The sequence below is a fragment of the Rhinichthys klamathensis genome, unplaced genomic scaffold (assembly GCF_029890125.1).
Source record: "Rhinichthys klamathensis goyatoka isolate OS25496 unplaced genomic scaffold, OSU_Roscu_1.1 h1tg000001l_1, whole genome shotgun sequence".
NCBI lineage: Eukaryota > Metazoa > Chordata > Actinopteri > Cypriniformes > Leuciscidae > Rhinichthys > Rhinichthys klamathensis.
The window spans coordinates 767,249-781,038 of record NW_026606555.1 but is presented as its reverse complement, the minus strand read 5'-3'; the positions used below and the strand labels follow the sequence as shown (position 1 = coordinate 781,038).

General features: G+C 40.2%; 1 protein-coding gene across 9 annotated transcripts in view; it reads left to right on the top strand.

The window, feature by feature from the left end:
• The window catches only part of lama2 (laminin, alpha 2), a 364,467-nt gene that overhangs the window by 334,093 nt on the left and 16,584 nt on the right, over positions 1-13,790 (top strand). For 8 of the 9 annotated variants that reach the window (XM_056232539.1, XM_056272103.1, XM_056271356.1 and 5 more), the window contains 10 exons: positions 471-625; positions 1,884-2,027; positions 2,289-2,422; positions 2,727-2,886; positions 5,879-6,003; positions 6,073-6,235; positions 7,212-7,356; positions 8,144-8,282; positions 8,376-8,496; positions 10,531-10,731. In XM_056232539.1, coding sequence (XP_056088514.1) covers positions 471-625; positions 1,884-2,027; positions 2,289-2,422; positions 2,727-2,886; positions 5,879-6,003; positions 6,073-6,235; positions 7,212-7,356; positions 8,144-8,282; positions 8,376-8,496; positions 10,531-10,731 — 1,487 coding nt within the window. The remainder of the gene's footprint in view (positions 1-470; positions 626-1,883; positions 2,028-2,288; positions 2,423-2,726; positions 2,887-5,878; positions 6,004-6,072; positions 6,236-7,211; positions 7,357-8,143; positions 8,283-8,375; positions 8,497-10,530; positions 10,732-13,790) is intronic. The other variant, XM_056268199.1, reaches the window with a different exon arrangement.

Below are 13,790 nucleotides of genomic sequence, written 5' to 3'. Positions count from 1 at the left end.
CTCTCCGCTCCCCGAGGCTTCAGCATGGTGCTTTCATCCAGAGCGCTGCATGTACAGAGAGAGTGTTTTCCCAATCGCTCCATTTCTCCCTTCTTTGTTTCAGCCCAACAGGATTAAACGCCGCCTTTGAAAGCTTCACTAAGCTTGTTATCCTAATGAGCGCTTTAGCTAATTACAGATGAAAACTTTGTCGTTTTTTTCTCACATCTTCTCTTTTGAAATAACAGCTCCATGTCTTTCGCTTCCTATGCTGCAAACGAGAGATATATAATGGCAATTTTTTCTTCATCTCCCATTTTCTGTTTTCTTTCTGAATTCTTTCATGGTCTCTTGTGCTCTTGTTTTAGAGCCTTTCATTTCACTTATGGCTTCGCTATCGAGCATGTTTCTAATGCCATATTTATTTTATTCTGTCACGCTTTCATGTATTAGCGTTTGTGACGGCCGGTCCTCTGCGTGTGTGTCTGTAGTTCATGCGGCAGGTGCTAAAGTGAAGGATCTGGAGAATGAGGCTGATAGGCTGCTGGAGAAACTAAAGCCCATTCAGGAACTCCAGGACAACCTGAAGAAAAACATCTCGCAGATCAAAGAACTCATCAACCAGGCTCGCAAACAGGCCAATTCTGTGAGTACTGCCCATAATACTCGAGAAAATAGCCTATAGAGTCTCATCAAAACATAATACCTCAGGGAAGTCCTGAAGATGGTACATTTCAAACACTCACAATGCGCAGACATACTCAGTACACGCTGAATCATTTAAATGTTGAGTAGTTCTTGTTGATCCTTTCTTAAAGCAAGACACTTCAAAATCATTGTTTTTTTTCATGCACTGGTCAGCTTTGAGATTTTGGGCTATTTTGTCAATTTGTGTCTTTAAATTTCAATGCATGAACTGAAAATAAATTGCTGTAAGATTTCATTTGAAACCATTTTCACAAACAATTATGAAAGAAACGGCAACACATTGATTTAAACGTGACATTTTAAAGTAGGAAGACTGAAATAGTATTTTCAGTAACACTTTATTTTACAGTGTCCTTGTTACATATGTTACATGTACTTACTGTAGTAATAACAGTAAATTATTATGCATAATTACATGCAACTAACACTAAACCCTAACCCTAATTTTATAGTTAATATAAATATAGTTATAGTTAACCTTGATTTTTAAGTACATATTGATATTAAAAATGTTGGTTACACTTTATTTTAAGGTGTCAGTGTTACAGTGTAATTACATGTAGTTACTACATGTAGAGTTTGGTTTAGGGTTAGTTGTATGTAATTATGCATAATTTATAGTTATTACCACGGTAACTACGTGTAACGAGTGTAACCAGGACACCGTAAAATAAAGTGTTACCAAATTTTCTCAGCACTTAAATGTATAGTTACACTGTAATATTACGTTTTTCCATATTTTCTTGTTTTATTTACAGTTGTTTAATTTACAACACTTTTTAGAGTCTATCTTTAAAGGCGGTGAGTTTGAGTCAGAAATCTCCACTTCAGCAGCTTTACACACACCAAACTTTACAGTTTTATTCATATCTATATTCTGAAGGTTTGTTCATATATCATTCACCTGATTTATACAACATTTATTCCTAAAACCATTTCTGTATGTATTGACGGTACTGAAAAAATTGTGAATATTTGAGATAATGCATATTTTCCATGTTAAAACCTTACATTTCTGAAAACGTGCAATATAAAACAGTTGTCCTAATGTACTGCGATTACTCACCTGGGGAAATTATGGCGACATCTATTAAAATAATGACCCTATTAACCTGCAGTGTCTTGCCTTAAATCTGCAAGAAAAGAAATGAGATCGTTAATGTGCTGTCCGACCTCTCATGACCTTTGAACCCTAGATTAAGGTGTCTGTGTCGTCCGGCGGAGACTGTATCCGCAGCTATCGGCCGGAGATCAAGAAGGGCCGCTATAACACCATTATCCTCCATGTGAAGACCGTTGCTGCTGATAACCTGCTCTTCTACCTTGGATCGGCCAAATATGTGAGTGTAAATCAGCCTCTGTCTCTGCTCCCACGTCTTCCTCTTCTCAGATCGCTTCAGATCGTCTCCTCAAGCTCTCGGACCCAGTCTGAGGTTCACACTGCTGAGCTTGTGCATTTGAGTCGGTTTTCTTTCCACAGCATCTAACAAACATCTGCTGCCCATGGCTAGGAAAAGGAAATAATTAGAGGTTATTACATTCACACACACACACACACACATGATGTTTGGTGCGTGCTGAATTTCCTCTGTCGTGTGTAGGTGGATTTCTTGGCGATTGAGATGAGGAAGGGTAAAGTGAACTTCCTGTGGGATGTTGGGTCAGGGGTCGGCCGTGTAGAATATCCCGATCTCGTCATCAACGATGGAAACTGGCATCGAGTCGAAGCCTCACGGTAATTCAGGGTCACATGAATACTACACTATGTGTCTAGTTGAAAATCCACACTGCAGTGAATCATTGTGTTTATTCTTATTACATTTTGGTCTGAATAACATTACTATGTTTGATCTAAAGGTTCTGCTTAAATGCTTTAGGTTTTTGTCAGACATTAGTTCGGTAGACAAATGTCAACTTTGCCTCCATTCGAATTCCCCTAACGAAACTAAAGTCCATCTACTGACAGTAGTAATGGTGTTAGCATTGCTCATTACCGGTGGTGCAAGTGTTGGTCTTGTTCTCATGTTGGTGTTGTCCAGTATCGGGCTGAACGGCAGTATCTCGGTCCACGCGCTGGAGGGGCCCAAAACTGGCATCTTGCCAACCCGTAGAAGTGCCCGATCCCCCGAGAGCTACACGGTGCTGGATGTGGACCAGAACGCTTTCCTGTTTGTCGGTGGCATGCTGGGCTCGGTGAAGGTGAGCGAGATCGCACTGCACCGCATCTTCTTCATTAGCATTTTGATCAGGTTTTACAGCAAAAATGCATAAACAACATTGAACCAAGATAAAAACACTTAAAGTGTGAGTTTGGAGATTTTCAGACCGCTGTGTGGTGTATATGTAAATGAACAGTGTTTCCTCTTTCTGTGTGCTACCTGGACCGAGTAATTCACGTTGATTTGCCAGTAAAAGTCTTCGTGAAAACTACAGATCACACTTCCTCACGTTTGTATTCCCGCCCACGGACTGTCGGATCAGCAGAGGGTTATTAACACAACAGTTAATGTACGGTTAGGGTTAATATCACTCTATCGTACTTTGTCTACTCTTTGAACAGTATTATGGTAAAACTGGATCACTATGGCAACATCTTTCTTACCTTTCAGTTTTCTCCTTCGTTTGGTCTAAAACACTGTGTTTGTGCTCATCCAGTCTGAAAGGTTGACTACAAGCATGAAGATTTATCATATTTTCCGTCTCTTTATTCTCTCTGTATTTAAGATTCTTTGAACCCTTTAGCCGCTGTCTACAAAGCTCTGGACCCTACCCTGGAAACACAGAGAAACTTCCTATAAACATTCACTCTTTGAATTCTTGCACCCGGGAGCGATACAAGTCGACGCCATCACACTCAAAAAAATGATATGTTGGCTTTACTTAACTTTTTTATGTAAACAGGTTCCACCGGTTCCACATAACTATGTTTAGTTAAACAAACATAATATGTTCATGTAACTTCAACATCATGGAATTTGGTCATTTTAAGCGACCCAATTAAACTCTGAGCTAATGAGTTAATTCAGTGAATAATTGAGTGATGATTGAGTATTATTGAAGACACCTGATGTTAACAAGCAGAATCTCTGAAGGAGAAAACCGGAATGTTTAAGTCACCATTATGGAGATAAGTATTTGTTTTAGTTGGGCTCTTGACCATTAACTTATTAACTTTAGATTTTGTTTGGTTGCTGTACATGAGTTGTAACAGCCAGATGAACAATGAACTGAGGGGATCTGATGGTGTTGGTTGTGATTTAACATAATCATTATTTCACAATCATTTGACCTCAATCACTGAACTTATATTGAACCCAATTTCTGAGTTAAGTTTACCTTACTGTCATTGTAGAGCATACTATTTTTAGGCTTTTCAATGAAATTCAAATGATCAAATCAAGAAATAAAAAATAAACTTCTTAAAAAATATCCTGAGTAGGCACACACAGACATAAAGAATCAGCATATGAATCTCAGCAATGGTGACAAACAGATCATAAGCTCATTATTTATTCATGCAGCAATGCATGATGGGAGCCATGAATGAGTTTTGATTGGTGGCACCCAGAATGCACTGCAACATGCTTTATAATTGTCACCATTGTTGAGATTCACAGGCTGATTCTTGATGTCTGTGTGTGCCTACTCAAAATATTTTTTAGGAAGTTTATTTATTATTTATTGATTTGATCATTTAAATTTCATTGAAAAGTCTAAAAATAGTATGCTCTACAATGACAGTGCTGCTATTATTCGTAAGGTAAACTTATCTCAGAAATTCGGATTAATATAAGTTCAGTGACTCAAATGATCAAATGATTGTGAAATAACGATTATGTTAAAACACAACCAACACCATCAGATGACCTTTGTTTATTGTTCATCCGGCTGTTATAACCCATGTACAGCAACCAAACAAAATCTAAAGTTAATAAGTTAATGGTCAAGAGCCCAACTAAAACACACACTTATCTCCATAATGGTGACTTAAACATTCTGGTTTTCTCCTTCAGAGATTCTGCTTGTTAACATCAGGTGTCTTCAATAATGCTCAATCATCACTCAGTTATTCACTTAATTAACTCATTAGCTCAGAGTTTAATTGGGTCGCTTAAAATTACCAAATTCCATGATTTTGAAGTTACATGAACATATTATGTTTGTTTAACTAAACATAGTTATGTGGAACCGGTGGAACCTGTTTACATAAAAAAGTTAAGTAAAGCCAACATATCATTTTTTTGAGTGCATGAGTAAAGTTTGCTAAGAAGTATGTCCTACTAAAGCAAGGCGGTATTTGACTCTGGAAAGCAGATCCAGAGCAGACTAGTGGGCGTGGCCTTGGACCGCAACAAGCCCAGTGCATTATGGTTGTTGAAGTTTTCCTACCTGTTTGGCAAAAGGGAAAACAACAGCCTTTTTCTCAGTTTTCTATAGTTTTCTCTGCCTTTCTATTGCATAAGCAGCCAAGTTTGATTGAAAGCTCATTTCGCCAGCGGTGAAGTTTCCCTTTAAGGTTCCAGAAATGCATCAATGAGACTTGTTTTGAAAGAATGAATCTTGAATTTTTTAATAGTATGTCTGGACCAGTTAGAGCCTTTTTTACTAGGGCACGTGCTCCAGTGAAATACTGCTGTGCCCTAGTAAAATATTACTGATAAATCCTTATTTTCCAATAGAGATCACCATATAATGACCCGAGATTCATTTTCACTGAGAATATTTCAGCAATCATGTGGTGTGATTTGTATCAGCTGTTAAGTACATTTTGATCTAATCATACAACAGGTTTGCAAAAAGGTCCAAAGTTGTTCACGATTCAGTTGATTCATTCATTCAGACAGTTCACTCATGCACTGAATCATTTGCAGCAGTTTCTCACACGGAAATAGTAACGGGATCCTTTGTGAGACAGAAAACAAAAAGAGCACCGGATTACCTGGATATTTACAAAAAACAGAACTTGAAAATGTCTTCTATTATTTATCAGTGATGAGGCAGATATTAATTGAGCGTGCAGCTCGAGAACGACTCGGTAAAGACAATTTAAATCCATATATCCAAAACAGAATCAAAATATGGGGACACCAGTACTAATGAAAGGCTAGAAACGCTCCAACTCTGAGCTATGTTTTATCCTGTGAAATACATACTGATTCATGTGTGTGTGTGTGTGTGTGTGTGTGTGTAGAAGGCAGACGCTGTGAAAACCACCACGTTCTCAGGCTGTATGGGAGAGACGTCTCTGGATGGAAAAGCCATCGGCCTGTGGAACTACAGAGAGAGAGACGGGGATTGTGCTGGATGTGTAGTCAGGTGAGCGTGCACACACACACACTTGTGGTCTCAGTGTGAGGAGCTCAGTGTAATGATGTGTGTGTGTAGTCCTCAGCCGGCGGACTCTGAAGGCACTGTTCAGTTTGACGGAGAGGGTTACGCTGCCGTCAGCCGCCCCACCCGGTGGAACCCCAACGTTTCCACTGTCATGCTCAAGTTTCGCACCTTCTCCACAGACGCAGTCATGATGTACTTCGCCACCAAGGACATGGTAACAAGCACACACACACTCTTACACAGCATGCACTCAAACACACTGCAGCTAAATCCAGTTGTCAGTTCATCTGCTTAATCCTGTTCTGTACACACAGAGTTCAGTCCTTTACAACCTTTACACCGAATTAACTCCCAAAAATGCAGAACTTGTGGTTAATGTCGTATTAGACATAAATCAGACATGTGTCTCTCATCTGGATGTGCGATGAAAGAAAATAAATCCAAATGCTGAAAACAAGTCAAAAATATCGCACTTACTTTAAGAACTTTAAGAACTCGATCACTTTATGAGCTAAACCCAAACAACAAGCCCTAAAGCTCTGATAATAAGAGGCAACACTGCAAGAGCTCACTCCTTACCAACATAAACAAAACACTGCCGATGGTTTTATTGAAACTGAATGTTGCTATGGTTACCGTGGTGTCAATCATCTCAATTTCCGTATGTGTCCCGTTCACACACAGAACGATAATTAGGGGATACACTCCTGTATTTAAATGCAGTTGTCACTCCTGAAACTTTACCGTGTGTATGTGGCCAATAATATGAGCCATTTAAAGGAGAACTCCGGCGCAAAATGAACCTTTGGTCTAATTACACATTGTTACGTAGTCAACCGTTCTCTGAGATTTGTTTTCATGATTATCGAATGTAAATAGTTTTATCTCTAAAAACAGTTTAGCCTATAACGCTAGTATATAGGGCATAGAGTAATGACAAATAAAAATCGCTTGTTAATACCACTAACAAGACTCAAAATAGCCCCACGCTAACACGGTAGCATAATGAGGGTCCCTACCTTCAAACCGAAGCATTGAGAACTACCGTTTTTGTGTGGGGCTATTTTGAGCTTTGTTAGTGGTATTAACAAGCGATTTTTATTTGTCATTACTCTATGCCCTATATACTAGCGTTATATCCCTCTCTCCCTCTCTCCCTCTCTCTCTCTCCTCTCTCTCTCTCTGAGCAGAAAGACTTCATGAGTGCAGAACTGAGTGACGGGAAGGTGAAAGTGAGTTGTGATCTGGGCTCAGGCACCGGCTCCATCATCAGTAACAAACGCTATAATGACGGAAAATGGAAGTCCTTCACCATGTCCCGCATGAAGAAAGAAGGTACAGAAATCCCAAAAGAAGAGCTCACGACAGCCACGTCTGAGCGAATCTGTAGACGTTTCTGTAAAGGGTTTGAAAATGAACATGCATTACTTAACCCTCATGTCGTTCCAAACCCGTATTTGTTTTTGTCCTCTGTGAAACACAAAAGGGAGTATCAAAATTACTAACAGTAGCTCCAGATCTTAAACTCACTGAAAGTCTTTGGTATGCACCTCTTGATGGGAATACATTTTGTGATGTGACTTCCATCAAGAGGTGCATCAATTTTTGGTAATTTTAATTTAATTGTATTGAGTAATAATCATAAATTAGGCGTCATTGGGAAGCTTAAACACTCTAAATTCATCCTGTGAAAATCATTCTGAAATTGAACATTGCGTTAGCATGGATACCTTTTAGCGGCTCGATTTTTGTGATATCAACTTTAAATTTGGAACACAACTTGGTTAGATGATTTTTGTATAAAATAATAAAAGAGTTTAGTTCAGTATACCTTAGTTCTGTATTCCAAGTCATCCATGAACTACATGAAAACTATTTTTAATAGTGTTAGTTAAGCTGGTGCACAATTACACCACCACTTTCATCCCCTACATGTGTTTTGTTGAACTAACGAAGTCGTCATTGGCTAAAACGCATGCTTTCCTTCCTGTCTGATTTGCGTTCACATTCCCGTGAATCCCGCCACAGTTCCAGCGCAACCGAACGGTTTTCACTCGTCTGGGAAATCAATGTGCGAATGTCTTACCAGAAGCGGACTATTCCCTCTTTTGCATCTACTTAGCAACCATCGCCATAGTGAACATTGACACTAACGAGGACGAGCAGTTGCGGATGACGTCTCCAGGTGGCGCTACAGGGCTCAACCTGAGGGAAGACGAGAGGATGTATTTTGGAGGTTTACCCAAGGCTGGAAGATACAGGTGTGGAAATGTGCATTCACAGACAGAGACTCGGGCTGTTATTGGATGAATTGCTCCTGCATTTAATCTTTTGTGTCTGGCATGTCTCCTCAGGCCAGAGGTGGTTTTGAAGAGCTTCTCTGGCTGCATGAAAGACATAGAGGTTTCCCGAACGCCGTACAATCTGCTGAGCAGCCCAGACTACACAGGACTGACTAAGGGCTGCTCCATTGAGGTATAAGAAGACAATAGAGGACATCATGTCTCCTTTCTTCCCCTCCAGTCTTTGTTACTCTCTCTTTTAACAGTGGCTCAGATTAAACGCTCTCTTTTATCCTGGGACAATAATGGAGACAGAGCTGTTCTGTGTGTAGTCCTGAAACCAGAAGAGAATTAGCATTTCTGAGCTGCCAATTCTCTCTGGAATTTCTGTGGGTTTTTTAGAAAGACAATTTCAATTCATATTCAATTCATGGAGAAAAAAGGTCTGTGGTTAATATTACTTAAAGCAACACCAAGTAACTTTTCCTCTGCGGTCACCCTACAGGTTGGGAGTGGAATTGTCCATTACCGCTGTGGTAAATAATTTAGCCTAGCGCATCCTACTGTCGCACGCTAGGTATCTTACATGTAGTTGTAGTCTACTGTCAAGTACGCTCCACCTATCGGCAATTGTAACGCTTGCCGTAAAGCAAGTCAAATTTGTAGTTTTCTTATGTCTCATTCGGACTACAGAAACGCGACCCAATCTGGCAATCTTACATAGCGTGGTTATATCAGATAATGGACCGCAAAGCGGTGGCATAAGTGCATTTCACCATGTCACGACTTGATGAACCACTGAAACTATTTTGAAAGCAATATTTTAAGGTAAAAAATCTTACGTAGTGTTGCTTTAAAGGCATAGTTTTCCCAAACATTATCATTCTGACATAATTTACTCGTCCTCATGCCGTTCCAAACCTGTACGGCTTACTTTATTTTGTTTTGTCCATACAATGAGAGTCAGTTGGGTCCAATGTTGCCAGAACCGCATTTTGTAGAATATGTTTTTTTGGGGGTTTTTTTTGCAGAATAAAGAAATAAAGTCATGCAGGTTTAGAATGACACGAGGGGGAATAAGTGAGGACCTGTAGTTTACAGATTTAAATTCACTTTTGAGCTGTGTAAATAATTCCCAAACGTGAAGGTCTCTTGAAAACATGATTGGTTATAGTGACGACGTGCTACGATTGGCTACAAAATTACACTTTAAAATAAATTATAGAAATGTATCTTCATGCTTAATAGATCTCATAATATGAGCCTTTACTTGTATCTATTTCCACTCCTTTTTTGGTCTGAAAAACTATTTTAAAATCCCTGATTTCTTTTAAAATATTGCATAATCCAAATATTTCAATATTATCTGATACATTCAGTTTCTCAAAGTCTCATCAAAAGAATAATCTAAATTCCTAGACCCCTTAAATGTCTTCTGCTCACCCAAATAAACACAAATTTACAAAAATCTTCAAATTTTCTTGTAGAAAATAACGCTGAAGTTTCCAATGCAATGATAGTGTTTTATTTCATCAGTAGTGACCACTCAATGAGTTGGCATCTTTATCAATGTTTTGAGCAGTTTGTCCGATTATTGACCAAAAGCAAACAATTCATGCATTTATAAAATGAGTAATTAGACAGGAAATAAACACAGGAACCAGTAATACAGCGAACATAGAACTAAGCTAGAATCAAAATAAGAGCTAAGCACCAAACCCTGACATAAACCACACTAGTTTAACTAGTTTCAACAGTGGATCAACATTCATCGCTGTGTGTTAAATTCTGCCATTCATTGTCATTTGATCTGAACAAATGTTATTTCCACATTGGACAATTATTGGAATATTTTATCCTTTAAAATATCCTTTATTTTAGCGTGACATAGTGAAACTTCACATGTGCTTATAGTAATAACAGTAAATTATGCATAATTTCAAGTTACCCTAAACCAACCCCTAGCCTTAACCCTATAGCAAGTACATGTAGTTGCTTACTCAGTACTTATTACTACAGTAATTACTTTCTCTCTCAATGCAATGCAATTTTGATCAGACCCTGTGCAACTTGGAGTCGGGCACGACTTATTTTAGGGAAAGTGCGTTACATAAAGCCATTTGAAAAGTAGTCAAAATAAATGGCCATGTGCTGAATCTATGAGTTACAGCATGACACCGCAGGAGGCTTCTGGGTAAAGCCACTAACTAAACGCTGTCTCTGTCAGAACCTCCACACCGTGAGCTTCCCCAGGCCCGGCTACATGGAGCTGAAGCCTGTGTCGTTCGACGTGGGCTCCGAGATCACACTCTCCTTCAGCACCAGAAGCGAGAACGGCATCATCCTGTTCGGCCGAGGAGGAGTGACGTCCATGACACAGCTGACGCAGGGCCGGAGCTCACGCCGCTCGCGCAGACAGACCGGAGAGGTGCGCACACACCCAAACATTCATTATTGAAGTGTGTTTAATGCTGATAACACAGTACATTGACATTGCAACTGCACAACTGTCCCACAGCCTCAGCAACACAGGAAAATGTCTCTATAAATCTATTTAGCATTTTTAATAGTTTCATACAGCCAGACTTATTGTTTTTTTCTTTCCAAATAGAGACGGGTTTATTAAAAATCACACAATTGGTCGGCAGGGACAAACAATTCAATTAAGTCTGTTAACGGCTGCAGAGTACACATAAGAAACGTGTGGAAAGATGTGTGCATTTCTGTCCTGAAGCACTGATTATTTCACAAAGTTTACTCGGTCAACAGAGTGGAGTAGATGGAGAATTACCCTGCGCACTCGCGTTCGGCACAAGATGTTTTTAGTCTTACCAGATTTGCATAATTTCCTTAGGTAATTGTTCTTTAGGGAATCGCGCTAATAATCTCCATCAAGCAGGTGCAGTTCGTTCCATCTGAATTTTCCACTGAATTCAATACATTGTGAAAGAGACAAATTCCATCAAGTTTAATCACATCAACTGCAATTAATTCTTAATTAAATGACACATACAAGAAAAATGCATTTCACATTTATTTCTATAGTGCTTTATTAACTGTGAAACTAATTCAATATCGGCTGTAAAGCATCTTTACAAATGAAAATAGTGTCATTATCAGTCAGTCTAATGTTGATTCAATAATAACAAAGTTGTAAAGGTACTGTCATTATCCAGCTCAATTCAGTTCACATTTCTTTCTCATCCGATAGCATTAGTGCAGGAACCGGTAAATGCACAATAGTACTAAATATGAATGTGTATTCTGAGTGTTCACTGCATAGCGTAGTTTAACCAAATCCAGGTGATTGCAAACGCAGACTCACAGGCTGTGAGACGGTTCAGTGTGTTATTCCTCCTGCCTTTCTGAGCGCTTAGGAAGGTGATTATGGGTAATGGTGGAAGTCCAGGGAGCCGTGGCCTTCAGTACGAGATCATAATGAATCCACGGGGTTACAGGGGTCTCACAGCCCATAAAAGAGATTTATTATCCGGGCAGGTTTGTAATTGCCTCTGCCCTTCAGCAAACAAAAGTTGATCTTTTTCTGTTACCAGGTGGACTAAAGGCCAGGGGCACGGCGATCATTTTAATTATAATATGACTTTCTACATCTTTGTCTGTAACGTCTTCATCATCCCTCTCTCTCTCTCTCTCTCTCTCTCTTCAGCTCAGGGGCAGCACATCAATTATGCGGTGTATCTGTAGTAAGCAGTCGGCGCTCTCACCTCCCCGTGATACTCCGTTCGTAAAAATAGATTTACAAGCCGCCGTTTTGATGGATCGCATCCAATTTGCGATAGCCCTCCCAGGAGAGGGTGCCGGACCGCCACCTTTTGAAAATCATTATCGCTCGTAAATTAAGTGGGTGTCATTTTGCAGGAGTGCGGCTTCGGAGAGGCCAAGGGTTTTCTCCACTGCTCCTCATTCATTCCTCCAATTTACGGCGAGTCCAGGGTCACCTGCGCTGCGTGCGGACGCCTGAACGGCTCCGAGGGTTTGGAGAGAGGAGTCTGCTCTCGCATCGCTCTCCTCAATTCCAGTGCAGCGTGGAGAGGGCGAGAGTGTGCTCTCACAGCCGTCTGTCTGATTACCGGCTCTGAATACATTACTGACAGGCTTTCTCTATGTGAAGTGCTTCTTCGCTTTTCAAAGATATTGTCAAACAGGGTGTTCAGGGTGTTCCCTTTGTAAAGGAAGCAAACATTTATAAAGAAATTAGGGCTGTCAAGCGATTATATTTTTTAACATTACACGATATGCCGATTAATTAATCGAATTAATCGCACATCAAATTTGACTGAGAAATTAGCCCAAAAAGATCCTTTAAAGTCATTATTGTGTTAAATGAGAAAAGCATTAAATACATTACAATGAGTAGCTTAAAGTGCCCCTATTATGTTTTTTCGAATATTCCTAGTTCTTCCAATGTTTTTCCAATGTTTCATCATCGGACTTGTGCTAGTATGGATATGGCAAAATCAATGTGATTGTTACTGTCTTTAGAGTTCAATCGCTGAGCTTTAGGAAGGCTACGGAAGGAGCTGAAGTTCAGTTATGATAATGGGCATGTAGCTTCCGATACACGCTGTACGCGGTAGACCAATCACAACAGACTGGGTCATCTGACCAATCAGAGCAGAGCAGACCAATCACAACAGACTGTGCCATCTGACCAATCAGAGCAGAGTAGACCAATCACAACAGACTGGGCCATCTGACCAATCAGAGCAGAGTAGACCAATCACAACAGACTGGGCCATCTGACCAATCAGAGGAGAGTAGACCAATCACAACAGACTGTGCCATCTGACCAATCATAGCAGAGTAGACCAATCACAACAGACTGTGCCATCTGACCAATCAGAGCAGAGTAGACCAATCACAACAGACTGGGCCATCTGACCAATCAGAGCAGGGTAGACCAATCACAACAGACTGGGCCATCTGACCAATCAGAGCAGAGTAGACCAATCACAACAAACTGGACCATCTGACCAATCAGAGCAGAGTAGACCAATCACAACAGACTGGGCCATCTGACCAATCAGAGCAGAGTAGACCAATCACAACAGACTGGACCATCTGACCAATCAGAGCAGAGCAGACCAATCACAACAAACTGGACCATCTGACCAATCAGATCAGAGTAGACCAATCACAACCAACTGGACCATCTGACCAATCAGAGCAGAGTAGACCAATCACAACAGACTGGACCATCTGACCAATCAGAGCAGAGTAGACCAATCAGAGCAGAGCAGACCAATCACAACAAACTGGACCATCTGACCAATCAGAGCAGAGTAGACCAATCACAACAAACTGGACCATCTGACCAATCAGAGCAGAGTAGACCAATCACAACAAACTGGACCATCTGACCAATCAGAGCAGAGTAGACCAATCACAACAAACTGGACCATCTGACCAATCAGAGCAGAGTAGAGCAATCAGAGCAGAGCAGACCAATCACAACAGACTGGACCA